Source organism: Oryzias latipes, chromosome 13, assembly GCF_053564925.1.
Source record: "Oryzias latipes strain Hd-rR chromosome 13, Olatipes_Hd-rR_3.1".
Taxonomy (NCBI): Eukaryota; Metazoa; Chordata; class Actinopteri; order Beloniformes; family Adrianichthyidae; genus Oryzias; species Oryzias latipes.
In genome coordinates this window covers 26,500,847-26,515,311 of record NC_136249.1, presented here as the reverse complement: position 1 = coordinate 26,515,311, position 14,465 = coordinate 26,500,847, and the positions used below count along the sequence as shown (strand labels likewise).

The following is a 14,465-nucleotide window of genomic DNA, read 5'->3' as shown; positions in this document are numbered from 1 at the left end:
TTTATCAGTGATGTTCCTCTTTGCAGACACCTTGTGAGGAGGAGGAGGAGCTGCTGCCATTGTTGTCCTGGCTGATGATGTAATGGTGATGTAATCTGCTGGCAATCCCCTAAGGTGAAGGGGATCCAGCTGTGTGGCTCTGCTGCTTCTGCTCCAGGTGATGCCAAAAGGGTTTTTTGTTTTGTTTTTAGTGAATTTGTGGTAAAAGTGGGTTTGATCGTGTTGACGAGCGTTTGTGAAAACATTTAGAGGTTTGTTTGTGTGCAGCATCTCCAGCAGAGGGCGCATTTCCCCCTTCTGTGAACCCCTAAATGAGATCAGGTTGCTTTTTACTAAGAATCTTCAGAAAAAAATACTTTCTTTCTTTTTTTATCTATCTTCTGCAAGGACGTTATTCTACATTTTTTTCTTTTTTTAATTTCATGTTGGACTCAATGATGGGAAAACAGCTGCAACAAATGTCCAGCCCAGACTGACAAAAGCCTAATTAAAAATCCATAAAAGAAGATCAAAGATAAAATGGTGCGAAAGGAGAGCCGAGGCTTCTTGACTCCTCCCGCGTGGAGGAGGAGGAGGAGGAGGGAGGAGAAGAGGAGGAGGCGGGGCTCAGAGCACCTAAACAGACGGAGGTCTTTGCATTGTGCTGTCAGTGGAGCTTGGAGTGCAGTCACGGAGCGGCTCCGCTGGTTCAAACAAACCTCCCAGCGGAGGAAGCATCGCTTTTGCAGCCGTCCATCTGTTGGCAGCAGCGGGGCTAAAGAGCGGCGGACTCGTGGCCCTCTAGAGGCCATCGTGTCGGTGACGGAGGAGGACGTGCTATGAACTCATCATTGGCTTAGAGTAGACCGCACCGAGACCGACCGAGAGGACGCTCGCACCTTCACCTGCAGCCCCGAACGCCGCAGCCATGCCCGGCTTCGACTACAAGTTCCTGGAGAAGCCGAAGAGGCGCTTCCAGTGTCCGCTCTGCAGCAAGGCCATGCGGGAGCCGGTGCAGGTCTCCACCTGTGGACACCGCTTCTGTGACACCTGTCTGCAAGAATTCCTCAGGTACGGCGGCGCTCGTGCCTTTGTGTGTTTGTTTGTGTGCGCGCGCGCGCCCTGACAGCCAGCTCTGTAGGTGATACCGGAGGCGGTTTCGGTTGAGGCTAGGTAAATAAAAGCTGGTAGGTGTGTTCCGCTCACCTTTCAGCCTTCACCTTCACGTGCGTGACAGCTCTTTGTGCGGCCCCTCCACAACAACAATAACACAACGTCTGGCCTGGGGGAGACGCGCCTGATCCGAGCCCCCATGCATTTGAGGCAAAAACAGGAAGCAGTCGAGCTCCTTAGAGGAAAATGTTCAGACATTGTGTTTTTAATTTTTTTTAGACTTTTGTCTTTTATGAGGTGATTTAGAGTTCATTTGTCCTGTTGTGGTGTCTGCGTCCTGCAGAGGGCCCCTGTCTCCTCTCCTTCTGCCTCAGGGTGGCTGACTTTAAATCTGCTGGGTGTCTGACTGAGCAGGCTAGATTAGACAGTCCTTCATCGTTGGTGTGGGTTTGGCCCTTAGGGTGACCGCTGAGGGACCTTTTACTCAGAGGTCATAGGTTTTGAGTGACCTCCTGATCTGCTCATCACTGGAGTCTGTGTGGATGCAAGCACAAAGGCAGGTTTTGTCCGATTGGTTTGAAGGACAGCACCACTAATGATCAACATCCTGCATTAAAAAAAAAGCTCCCTGCATCTGAGACATCTTACCCAAGCAGATGCACCATATCCCTGCCTCACTGAAGTTCGTGTTTTCTGTCAGCGGAGCACACAGCGGTTGATTTATGTGTGCAATCGAGAAGGTTAAAGGAAGTAAATCATCCCACTTTCCACCCAGTCTGAGGAGGGGGATGTTCTTCTGTCTACATGCATGGAGACTTTAAACGTTTAAATTTCCTGAAGTTGTTCTCTTTATATTAAAATGTTTTATGAATGTGATTTAAGACATTTATTCATCAGTGGATAACCCTTCGCTGACAGAATAGCCAAAAACGTAACTTTCTTGGTCCATCACGACATATTTCTTCTTTTAGTATTGATTCAGGGGTATCACTTCTTGATTAACTTAAAATATTCATTAACTTCAATCCAGAACCATTAAGGATTTTTAGAAAAAGCATTAGAAATAAAGTTTCAGCCTCTTTGAAGAGATTTTTATTTACGAAAATATTATTATTAACTGAATATTTTAGTTACTTTGTTTCAAGGGATTTTCTTTTTCTTTTTTGCAGTTATTTAGACATTTTTTTTAGTGATGTAAACACCCTCATCTGTAATTGGAGGATGATCAAAATGCATCTGTAATGTTGCTTTTGTTGCTGAAAGCCTGAGCAAGCTCTCTGGAAAAATGATGAGCTTTTGATGGATTAATCCTTCATTTGGTTTATCCTTTTGTAGATGGTAGGATCAGCTGCTTGTTTGTCATAACAGTTGTGGGATTTAGTAAACTTTAAATTGATGAACAACACATTCAGCCTGAGATTTTTTTCTCAATAGTTGCAAAATCAACAGATTAACAAATGCATCAGCTTCAGTGTATTTTCTACAAAGAAATTACATAAAAGCTGCAGTTTCTTGGTTGTTATTTTAAATAATACTCCATTAAGTCTAATTGATCTGCAGTTAAACTTTACTCTAAGCTGTTAAATTGTTACCAGCTCTGGAAAAAACCTTTAACTTTCCCAGCTTGACTCTAAGAAACACAGAGGCAACAAACTCTTAAAGAAAGACTTTTATTTGAGAAAAAAAATCCTCTCCCTTCTTGTGTATAGTATTTTAAAGTAGTAATCGTCTTCCTGCGTCAAACAAGGTCTCTGATGCTGTGAACTCATGAGCCGGTCGTCACTTCCTGGTTCGGAATATTGAGTCATTGGGACTTGAATGTGGAGCAGAAGCGGATGAACAAAGAGAGCGTGGAATACCAGCGTTCCCTGCTGATCAGTGCGCGCTTGGCTGCTTTTGTCTGCCTTAGTCCCGCTCCTCCTCCTCTGGTTTGCAGCCCTTCACTCCCACACATGCACGCTTCATAACTTCAGAAAGTTTTCAGTGTCTTAACTTTGGGCCTTTGTGTGGTCAGACTATGACGAAGATGCCAGAATGAAGAAGAGGAAGCTCAGTCCTCCAGAAGCTTTAGTCATAAAAAGCTCTTCACATAAGTCTCAGGTCCAAGAGAAGATTTAACTTTGAAACCTGCTATTGTCTGTGCTGTAAAACTATTACATTCTTGTTAACATATCTGATTAGACCCAACTTTGCACCATTAAACTCAGATTCTCATATTGAACCGCTATAGCTCAATGATGATGTGATCAAGAGCGAATGAAGGCTCTGATTTCACAGTTGCTACTCTTCTACAACATTTGCCCTTATGTTAATGGAGGTTAAAGGTCATTCTGCCTCGCTGCTAGATATCTAATGTCATTTTATGCCTTAAAAATATTTCCTGCCTCACTTCACCTGCAGATTAACATGCATTAAAACCCCTAGCAGTCTGCATTCTATCCGCCCTGGTGGATGCTGACAGAAACAGTCAGTCAGCTGAGTTCTCACCCCTTTAATTAACAAAGTGTGCCAGGCGAGGCCACCGAGCGCGCCGGCGCCTTTTGTGAGCAGAGTTCAAGTATATTGGGGATGACAGACAGCGGTTAGCTAATGCTTCGCCCATTGTGCAATCAAGTTGATCCGCTCTCTCAGTAATTATTAAAGGCCCTGTCGTCTCCAGTCAGGACTTGCCGACTGGTGCGGTCCACTTTCACGGGAGCGATTCAGAAAGGCTTTGGCGTGACACCGCCGTAAGCATCCCTGCTTAACCGCAGTTCTCTGTGTCCCATGAACTTAAACCCCTGCTGTCAAACAGGAAAAATTCATGTTTAAGACAAGGATCAAATTAAAAAAGCAATTTTTAAACGAAGATATTATATGTTATCAGTCACTGTTTCTCTATAATCCATTTCTATTTAATAAATAAACTCATATTAAAGTGTCTTTTCAGCTTTTGTTCGAACAGTGTGGTGCTCTTCAGTGCTAAACTGGGAGCATTTAAGTCTACTTTGGGGTTAATCCTGCATTTTAGCTTCAAAGGGTCCTCGAGGGGCACTCAAGGAAACACATGAATTGTTCTCACTTTCCCGTGTCGGAGCACCCCTGTTAGCATGTGATGCTAATGTCCTGTGTTTCCTCTGGGGAGGGGGGGAGGAATGTGCAGCCGCAGCAGTCCTGGAGGCAGCCCCCGCTCTGAGGGAGACTTGTGAAGGAGAGTGGGCCTGCCCTGCAGCCTCAGCGCTGCACTCGAATACGAGTCACATGCTTCAGCATCACCATGACCAGGCCTTTGTTTGGCCCACTCTGCCTGTTCAGTGAAGGACGGGTCACATTTGAGCCTCAGTGTGACCGAGACGCCTCTGTGGTGCCGCTCCACACCTGCGACAGGGGTGATACTGGTTTGTTTTGCCTAGGGAGCTTTTTCTTACATTTGCAGAGTCACGAGAAGCTCCAAAGTGGGCTAATGTGAGTCGTTTCTAATACCAAGGGAATTGCTTCTCTCTTGCATTTTCTATCAGCCATGACTCATTTTTAGCTTCACATCCCCTGAGTTCAGAGTAACTTTTTCTCCCCTCACTAATGCACCTGCTCTGGCTTTTCTTCTTCTTCGTCCACAGAGGTCTCCTTCATTTTAAATTGAATACATCTGTCATCTTCTAACATGATGAGGTTTTCCCTTCACAATTTGGTTTGGTAGAGTTTGGGCCTGGAAATAAAGAATGATCTTGTGTTTACAAAGATGAGCTGGGGAGGCTTAGAGAGAGTCTACTGAGGTCAAGCAGATTTACTGGGAAAAACTCCTTAAACAATTATTCACTTTGTTCCTTTGGCATCTGACCATCCTCTTTCCAATTGGGTTTTTGATTGTTTACATTTTTATTTGATGAAGCTTTGCATATTTTTCATCACAATGCCCATTTTAGGGTTTTTAGTGGCGTATTGGTAGCGTAAAAAGATTAACTTCCCAGGTTTTTAAGTGAAACTTTAACAGAAAGAGTCACCTTTCTGATTTCCTTCTGCACAGAAGGCTCTTAAAACGTTTCTTAAAGGTCCTAATAGAGCTGTGTACATTAGTGCTGAATGCTGTGCATAAGTCTGCCACTTAAAGCAGCTGGGCCCTTTGTGTCACAGTGGGTATCTGTATCTAAATGGGACTGAAGCCATGGATGGTCAATGAATGGCTGCTGTCCCAGCCGTTCTTCAGTGCCACCACAGAGACTTTCACAGGCCCTGCAGGTGTCCAGAGACCGCACAAACATCCTGGGCCCAGATCCGGAGAGCTTGGAGGGGCCGTCCTCCTGGGATGCACAGAAAGGTCTTGTTTCGCTAAGGGAAATCACTTGGGCATCCATCAGTTTGCTGGCTTCTGTGAAGGCCTCTCTGATGCTCCTGCAGCTGCAGCCCCTCAGTGGGAAACAATCCAGCGAAGACACCCATCCAGAGAATAACAAGTGCTAAAAAGTAAAACGGTAGAGCAGAAAGTTTTAAAGACTTAAGAAAGCTGTCAGTGTGGTTCCGTCTATTTTCTGAAAGGCACACTTGAGCTATAGAGTCAGAGGTTATAGTTGACGCGTCCTTCTTAAATGAACTTCCACAGTCCCAAGTTCTTTGTTTTTAGATGTTTACTTCCCAAAAAGGTTGTTACAAAAAATATAAAAACAAAAACATATAAACATAAGAACTTTAAAGTACGATCAAAAACTAGTGCGCTGTCTCGCTCTGTAGTTTCACAAAAAAAATGAAAACAATGCGCATCTGGCTGCATCATACATCCCAGCCAATAGAACTGCTGGGCTCCTAGGTTGACCTGTTCTTTTGCAAATGCAGTAAAAAACATTGTAGGATGTTTAAATGGCTCTAACAAAAGCAAAGAAACAAACAGCAGCTAACTTGAGGCTTTGCTGGTCACACCTTCCTTTTACTGTTTCTGAACTTTGCACACTGCTGGACTTTGTGGTGAAAGTTTGATGAGATACCACTGGACTTTAATGAAATGAAGTCTAACTGCTGCAAGAAATTTGAATAAATTAACCTAGAATAAATCCGGCAAAAAACTTAGCGTGCCATGGCTAAGACTTATGCTATAACTAATCCTTTTGTTTGTTTTTGTGACTTTTTAACAGGAAACAGAGAAAAATATCCCGCTACAGACAGTGGGCTTTTATTTTTATCTGACCTTCAACCTCTTTTCAAAGAGGCCTCTGTGTTTAATAGTGGCTTTTTGCATAGCTGATCAGCTGTCAAATATAGGAGTTTTTCAAATACCTTGACACGGCGCTTTAGCTTAAATACTCACATGATGTATGTGAAGAGGAAAATCTGCAGTAGAATCCTGTTGTTGTCTGGATTCACACTCGGATGGATGTTTGCCGGCCTGTTTCACCACGGGGTGATGGTCTCCTGAGAGGAAGTGGGGAGGCTTTACAGATGCAGCTGTGGTGACGACATCGCTGGGAGAAAGCATCCCGACTCTTTCTCACAACTGCAGAGGCTCTGCTGAGAGGAATTTATATTAGCAGAAGCACTTTGTGACAGCTGTGGGGAGCTGAAGAGGAGACCCCCTTCAAAAAACATGTTTGTTTTATTCTTTGAGGGGCTTGGACTCTTTTTCAGCTTCAGATTCTTCACTTTCTGATGGTGTTTTCTGAGGAGGAGCCGTCTCTGACGTCCCCTTTAACTATAAAGGCTCCTGAAGTTCATCTCCTTTGTTTTGCAACTGAAGCAGTGCAGAGAACTCAGAGATTCAATCATTCCAAATGATGCATGTCACAAGTGTGTGACCACACTGCTGTTTGAGGTGTGTTTCCGTTTCTGCGAAAGGAAGGTGTATTTTAGAGAAGATGACTCAACTTTCACACCTAAAGGACTTTGATCCAGAAAGCTCCTGACTCCTTCTTATAGGCAGGGAAACAACACGTGTTTGTGGATAAACAGAAACTCCGCCATATTTGTTTGATGGGTTGAATGATACCGACCTCTCTGTTCAGTCACATTTAAGAGATTTAGGTATATTTAAAATAACTTTAAGCTTAGAATTTAGGACTTAGAAGTTGGGATGTTTTAGCTAAATGTTTTTCTTTTTTCTAAATCTTTTCCTTTTTTATGTCTTTAATTTATAAGTGACTCTTAATTCACTCACTCTTGTCGACTCTAAACAAAGAATTCCTTGTTTAGACTCTAAACGAAGCACTACTTTTTTCTGCTTTAGTTTGCAAATACGGTAGATTAGAATAATGACATCTTTAAAGAGCCACTCCGATCATCTTTTGAGCTATTTTAAAAGCGTTCCCAGAAGTCCTTTAGTTGCCATTTTTAGCAAAAATCAAAAAAACGCTGTCGTTTTCCAGAGTGGCAATAGTTCATTAGAAATTTGCCTCTGAGTATTGTGCAGGACTGTTGGCGAGGAGCAACCACGCCTCCCTTCCCCTCACCATTGCTGAAAGCTCTCTGTTTACACGCTTTCTCGCTAGCTTACAGCACCTCACACCCTCAGCCAAACATTACCGGTTAAAAAAAATGGTGAGCAATATTGGGGCTAACCAGCTGTACAGTTTTGAGCCTGATGCCAGCTCAGACGAGGAAAATGAAGACGTACATGGATCAAGTTGTCGATAAACCAGAATGGAGCCGGTGGCCCACCCAGCACATTTTCTACGTCACAAATTCAATCTTTTTCAAACAGCATTTTTCATCTTCTCCTGATTTACAACACATAAAGAAATAGTCAGAAATCAATCTTAATCTTAGTTTTCTTTATATATGGCCTCCATCATTGGAATATGCCACAGAAACATGTTAAAAACACCAAAAACAATATTTTCATTGCAGTGGGGAGTCTGAGCAATAAGAGTTGAATGCAAATAGATGTGCAGCAGCAGTTTTTACCAGAATTTGTGCTCCACTGCAAGAGCCCTTTAAACCCAATTGAACCCAAGACAGGATTTTCACAGATGTAAAAGTGTGTGCTAGAGATTTATGTCATTTACACAAAACATCAGCTCTGAAACGCTTGCAGCCCTCTCCGAGTCCTTTAAAGACATGCCTCGGCTTGTCTTTTTCCATACGGGTTCCTTTAAAATGAATCTGGAAGCCTTTAGGGCCAAACAAAGGCGTCAAGCATTCCAGAGACGCAGCAAAGCACCTTACCCTCGGCTGAGTGAGCATGCTGGGACCGAGCGGCTCAGCCCAGCCCAGCTGCTGGACTGAAGCCAGTTGGCCCAGATCTGGAAAGCATGGCTAGTGCTTACACATGCTTGGGTATGCTCACTATGTAAAGCAGCTCAGATAAAGGGTGTGTGTTTATCGCAGCACATGCATGCGGTCAGTCTGTTCGCACTGCTAAGGCCCCAATCGACATGTTTTTCTGTAACGATTTACTGCATTTTTCAGGGAACAGATATTTTACAGTTCGAGCTTTTCAGCCGCCCCGCATCTGCTCCTCATTGTGCTGACGGACTCCTCCTTTTAGAAAGTGTGATTTGTGCACAGGTCACCGAGCAGCTTCGGTTGGCTTGCAGTAATGCACGTGCTTAAACTCCCACCCAAATTATTCCAGCTCTCTGGCTAAAAGCTTAAATGTGGAAACAGAAGAACAGATCAGTCATACGACGTTGAGACCAAAGTGAGGGTTTGTTTAAAAAGAATTCTTAAAAGCAGCTGTGTTAAACGCGTCAAAATAATGTTTCATCTCTTTTTTTTTCGCACGCAAGTGACAGTATCTATATTGTGTTTATCTCCTTGCTCTACTGCTTTTTAACATTTTATTATAGTATTTTCCAAAATTAGAGAGCAATATGGAGCCAGTTGCTTTAGCTGGAGCTGATGGAACCTGTAAAGTTCATATGTTACGTCTTATCTGAGGCTACATTTTTAACCTTTTTTGAGAGCATTCAAGTTCAAGGAGTTAAAACATTTAACATATGTGCTCCACTCCTGAAAATGTCACTAAATGTCAAATAATTTAAGAAACTAAACCTGTTTTTCCTGCTTAACTCAGGAGCCTAACATTAGCTGCATCAAGGGATTGGATTTTTAGTTTAGCACCTTTTACCATAAAAACTGATTATTCTGGAAAAGTTGTGTGTACATTTAGTGCACAAAAGATCTGGGGGTTCGGCTATACTACAGACATTAAAAAGTTTTTAAAAAAATCACTGTAGCTGCCCACATTTGCTCTGCCTTTCTTGTCTCAATGGGAGTTGGACGCATTATTTTAAGGGATGCTCACATTTTTAAAAGGAAATGCAACACGTCTTTTTTTCAAAGGCCTTCTTGGGAATGATGGATATTTGATGGGTTCTGGGGTTGGATTAGTGTTCATGAATTTATGTGGTGGACATTTTTGGTGGTTTAGCATGGACAGAGATGTGTTTCTGGCTCCAAACAGCAGATGTGGATGGAATTTGTTTCAAATCCCTAAAAACACCAACACAAAATGTTTTTCCGCACAAACTGATCAAAACAAATCATATAACTTTGAGTAACTTCAGCTGTTTATCCTTGTTTTTTGTCACCCAATGCGGTGTTTTCAGGATTCTGCGCTTTCAGAAGGCCCTTCTTTGCTTGAGTCTACGCTTTTGAGATGTGGTCTAGTTGCTTTTTTAGGAACGGACATCCCACTGCAGGATCCATATTAACAGGATGCTTCCTGTTTGAATTAGAAAGTACTTTTGTGGCTGCAGAAGTTTCTGGAATGACAGGAAGACCGGAGGGGGATTCGTGTCGGAGATCTGCAGCTGGGACCGGCAGTCGCTTTCGAGGCACCTGTCCTCTGTGAAAAGCTCCTCTGTGAAGCCAAACAGGTGTTGCTGGGGCAGTTAAGCCCTCCACGCAAAGAAAACACTCTCTGAATTATAGTCATTTATTCACAGGGGCCTCCTTCAATGTTAAGGTCGCTAGCCAGTTGCCTTTCCGCTCTCCTTTTTCTTTCAGTGATGAAGGCCTTCTTCCTGCCAAGGTTCCTCCGTCCCTCCTCTCCTCAGCTGTCGTTCTTCCTGCAGTGGTCCTTTAACCAAACAGTTCAATGAGTCCCTTGTTGTGCCCAAGGATCTCACTTGCAGCTCACTTTCTGATGTGTCAACACAGCATTAATGCGCTGATCTCCTTCCTTCCTCTGAGTTGCAGATCCCATGAAAGAGCAGGGCAGGAAGTGTCTGTCAGGTGCATCTCCGGATAGACTGGTTTTTTGTTCTCCCATTGACTTCCTTATTAACTGCTGAGGTTCCACTTAATGCGTGGAGTTTCAGACCATCAAACTGACTGCACAAAGTTGGACAATAACTGATAAACCTGTGTTAACTTCTTGTTAGAATGAAATCCCAGTTACATGATGGATGAGCTGGAGCAAAACTGGTTTATATTTATCTGAGAAATTTGAAGAGGTGACATGGCGACATTGAAGTGGGTGACATCTCCAACTCCCGTTGCTCTGTTTTGCTGCTTTTCAAAACATTTATCTGATAATTTCTCTCTCGCGTTGCAGAATTGATGTTAAGCAAACAATATGCAGCCTAGGCGCTTTTAGAACAAGGGGGGGGGGATTTGACTTCAGCTCCCTCCCGAACAAAGGAGCCGCGTCCAAATTGGATCCAGATTGGATCTGAGACCATCACAGAAGGGCACGAGCCTCCTGCTGGGAGGGGTGGCTGGCAGTATTCTTTTGGACTTCATCACATGTAGTCTGATAAGGAGAGCCTGGAGCCCCAGAACATCTGAGGTGTGACTACGGCAGCTGATAATACAAGCGGTGAGCAGGGTTTGTTTATTTTCTGTGAATTTATCCATCCATCTGTGTGTGCTCAGTGTCAGCCACACACACCTAGAAAACCCTCACCTACCTTTCTGGTTACCATGGACACGAAAGCCCAGAGCCTAAAAATGGAGCAGCCGGTGATGTGAACATCTCTCAGGCTGAATCAGCTCACTGGCAGATCAGAAAAAAACTTCCTGCTCACAATAAAGCAAAAATTTAAATCAAGCAGAAGTTCACATTATGCAATCTTTTTTAATGAAAAAAGTGTTAAAGGTGTTTAGTGTGAAAAAGAAACTTCAGGTGTTTTTCTTTCCTGCCTAACAGGAAGTGGTATGACTCACAGCACATCAGAATTCACCCTCTGCTTTCAGCTGGAGATAAAGCTGAATCACGACGAGGTGCGTCACGCCGTGGCTGTGGAAACATTCGTATCACTCCCGACTATCGTCTCCAACTTCTCATAATCTCAGAGGTTTTCCGGAAGCGTGAAGTTTTTCTACAAGCGCGCTTATCAGCGTATCAGCATGCAGGCAGTGATTCATCATGCACTCAACACAAGAAAACTACTTTATGCCCTAATAATCCTCGAGGACTGAACTTCCTGTCCACAGCTAATAAAGAATATGCCACAGCAGGTTTTTCTCATTTTCCTCAAAGATCAGAGCAAAAATAACTCCTTCACACAGGACAACTAATAATGGTTTCCCCACACCTGCTGTCAAAGCAGGTCGGCAGAACAGCCGCGTGTTGTGTCGTTTTGGGATGCGCAAACTGACGTTAAAGGCGTATCTGTAGGTCAGAATAAAAGCCTGGATGGGTCAGTGACAACACCTCATAACTGCAGATAGACAAAATGAGTTTGCATGTGTGGACTGGAGCTTTTATCAATGAAGTAGAGAGAACAAAGACGGCAGGTTCATAATGTAGGAACTACTCTTTCTATTGTTGGATGGAGGTTTTTTGTGCTGAATAAACATTACACAGCATTGATCAGCTAAGAAGGAAACTGACAGACTGCCTATCTTATACTTTTTTTTGAGATTTGAATATTTTTCCTTTAACTAGGTCAAAAGAAATGTCAACATTTCACTAAATTAACTCTTTCATCAGACTTGTTTTGTCAGTCTATACATTTATGACCGTTTATTGAGCACCATTTAAACAACTGTACTATACTTTTCAAATAATGTATGAGACAAAAAAATAACAATTAAAGCAAATGTCTTTTCGCACCATAAAATTTAGATGCTCGGCCATGCCTCTGGACGAGAAATATATTTAGAGATTTTTGTTTCGTTTCTTGATGTTTTATCTGGGCTCTTTGTGTTTTTAGTAGCTTCATGGCCTAGTTTCAAACCGATTGAATGTTCTAGTGGTTTAATTGAGATTTTTTTGGGCCGCTATTGACATAAAGCCACTGATGGTTTTCAGCTTGATAATGTTTTGCGAGTTCTGCTCTTCTGCATTTGGATGGTTAACTTGGTTAAGTGCAATAAAATCTAAGGAATTGCATCAAAGCCAGCCAGACCCAAACTGATGCTTACATCCGAAATTAAGCTGCATTCCAAAGTGAGTCAAAGCGGTTTTCCTTGACTGAGGTCAGACTGGCTATTTTCCTGCTTTCTTGTTGATTCAAGTTCTTACCGTCTCTGATAGTTTACTTGGAAATGCTTTTTGCAGATCTACAAATGTATAACAAAAAAAAAATTGCATTTAAAACTATTTTTTCTACTTCTATTTTAATATCCAAAATCTGAATTAGCATTAATTTTGTGGAAACATTTATCTTTCCTTCCTAATCAACAGGGCTGTTTCATTCATTCATCTTCTGAACTCGTTCTGTCCCTTTCGGGGTCACGGGCTGCTGGAGCCTATCCCGGCCACTCTTGGGCGAAGGTAGGGGGACATCCTGGACCGGTCCTTGGTCTATTGCAGGGCTCCATTCTGTTTCATTTTCTTCTGTTAGAGCAGAGCCCTGAAAGAACAGGTGGAGATTAATCACACGACCTGTTGTCTATAAGAGGTATTATCTGCAGCACCCACCTGCTGTGATACTGTAGCTCTGTGGAAACATGCTGATGTGGAAATAAAGCAACCGTGTGCTCTAATTCCCTCCAGGGTTTTCAATGTCAGCTTTTACAATAGTCTTTGTATCAATTATTGTTATTCTTTTTTTCAATGTTTTGCCAAATTCTGAAGAATGTCAATTAGTGGGAAGTAAAATAATAGTTTAATTGAATTGTGATGATATGCATTTTTCTTAAACTCTTTGCCTTTGGGCACAGCACAAATATGCATCCGCTAATTCTTTTTGTGTGTACATTCTTGGCTTTGGCATCGACAATTGACTCCATAGACAACCAAAGACTTCTCCTTTCTATAAAATGTTATTTATGGCGAGGACTTCCCTTCCCCCTTTGCCATGAACTCATGTGCCTTCAGACGTTAAATACTAAAAGTTTATCTCTAAGTGCTCTTTGATTAATGTTGAGCTTCTGGTGGCCAAGTCTGAATAAATTCTTTTTTTTTTCTCCAAGTTAAGCTGTCCCTCTTGGCTGCTGGTCTGCGTGAAACACATCTTGGCAGTTCTTGAACTCATAAAACAAACGCTGCACAGAGCAAAAGGGAAGCATTATCCAGGAATAATGTGCTGTTAGTTCCATCCAACAAATCGCTGCATACTCCTTTTCTGTGTCTAATAGGAATTAATGCAAAAAGATTCTGTTTAATTCAAGCAAAGGTATTATTAATTTGTCCGCACCTGTAACCTCCCCATCTTAAAGACGCCCCCCGCCCATTTGTCATTATTCCATTATTACTGCATCAAACTCTTGTTTCCTGTGTCACAGGTCAAGGTGAAGCATTTTATTAAAAAGGACACACATAGCCAGTCTCTGGATTTATGAAGCATTACCATCTCTGTGAACATCTGTCACATGTCAGCTCAGTCTGATGTGTTACAAAAGATGTGGGGGTGAGTTCAAGAGTACGAATGATAGCATTTAGGCTTAACATGAAGCTAAGTTTGCAGCTTTGTGTGGTGGGGGCATGCACAAACAGCTAGACCGGGTTTGTGCAAAAGCTTTTAAACGGATTAAAGTAACATATTAAATGGTTTGTTAGTGAGCATTAGTGGTGTTGGTAAGTCGATTTGATCCTGAGCTTAACTAGCAGTTTCTCCCTGTTTTCAGAAGTGCAGGCTCTGGCTAGTTTGATAGCTTAGCTCTGCCCACACTACATTTAAAAATAAATAAATAAATACTCCCACATGCCCCTGAGACTTTGCAAGCTTTATCTTTTGTACCCCAAGTTATCAATCTTTGTGTCTTTGCAAAACTGCCTCCTGCAATCTTCTATAGCTAAAGCTGACAGTTAAAGCTGACAGTTAATGTGATTTGGTCGGCTGCAGATCAGTAAATGTCTTAACTGACCCAGCGAGTCCCTAAGAGTGCAACAGTTCTTTATTTCTGTTTTTAGGTTGCACAAAAACACAAGAACACGCTGAGATTACATGATTCTTGTTGCACGATGGTGCCGTGGTTTGTAGGGGTGTGTGTTGGCAAGAGTCTGGCGATATGGTATCACGATATACATCTCACAATACAATATGTATCGGGATACATCTCAAGTGTCACTCGTTCTC

At 42.6% G+C, this 14,465-nt stretch overlaps 1 protein-coding gene and 1 long non-coding RNA gene across 2 annotated transcripts in view; both read left to right on the top strand.

Annotated features, from left to right (window-relative positions):
• The first annotated feature begins 24 nt into the window (after positions 1–24).
• On the top strand, positions 25–572 carry LOC144981560 (uncharacterized). Its single transcript, XR_013647155.1, has 3 exons — positions 25–157; positions 268–321; positions 450–572. It is a non-coding gene; the product is annotated as an uncharacterized LOC144981560 (long non-coding RNA).
• Positions 573–601: 29 nt separating this feature from the next.
• Positions 602–14,465, top strand: part of traf4a (tnf receptor-associated factor 4a) — a 32,560-nt gene continuing 18,696 nt past the window's right edge. The window contains exon 1 of the mRNA XM_004075320.5: positions 602–1,050. Within this exon, the coding sequence (XP_004075368.1) occupies positions 908–1,050 (143 nt within the window). The 5' untranslated portion in view covers positions 602–907. The remainder of the gene's footprint in view (positions 1,051–14,465) is intronic.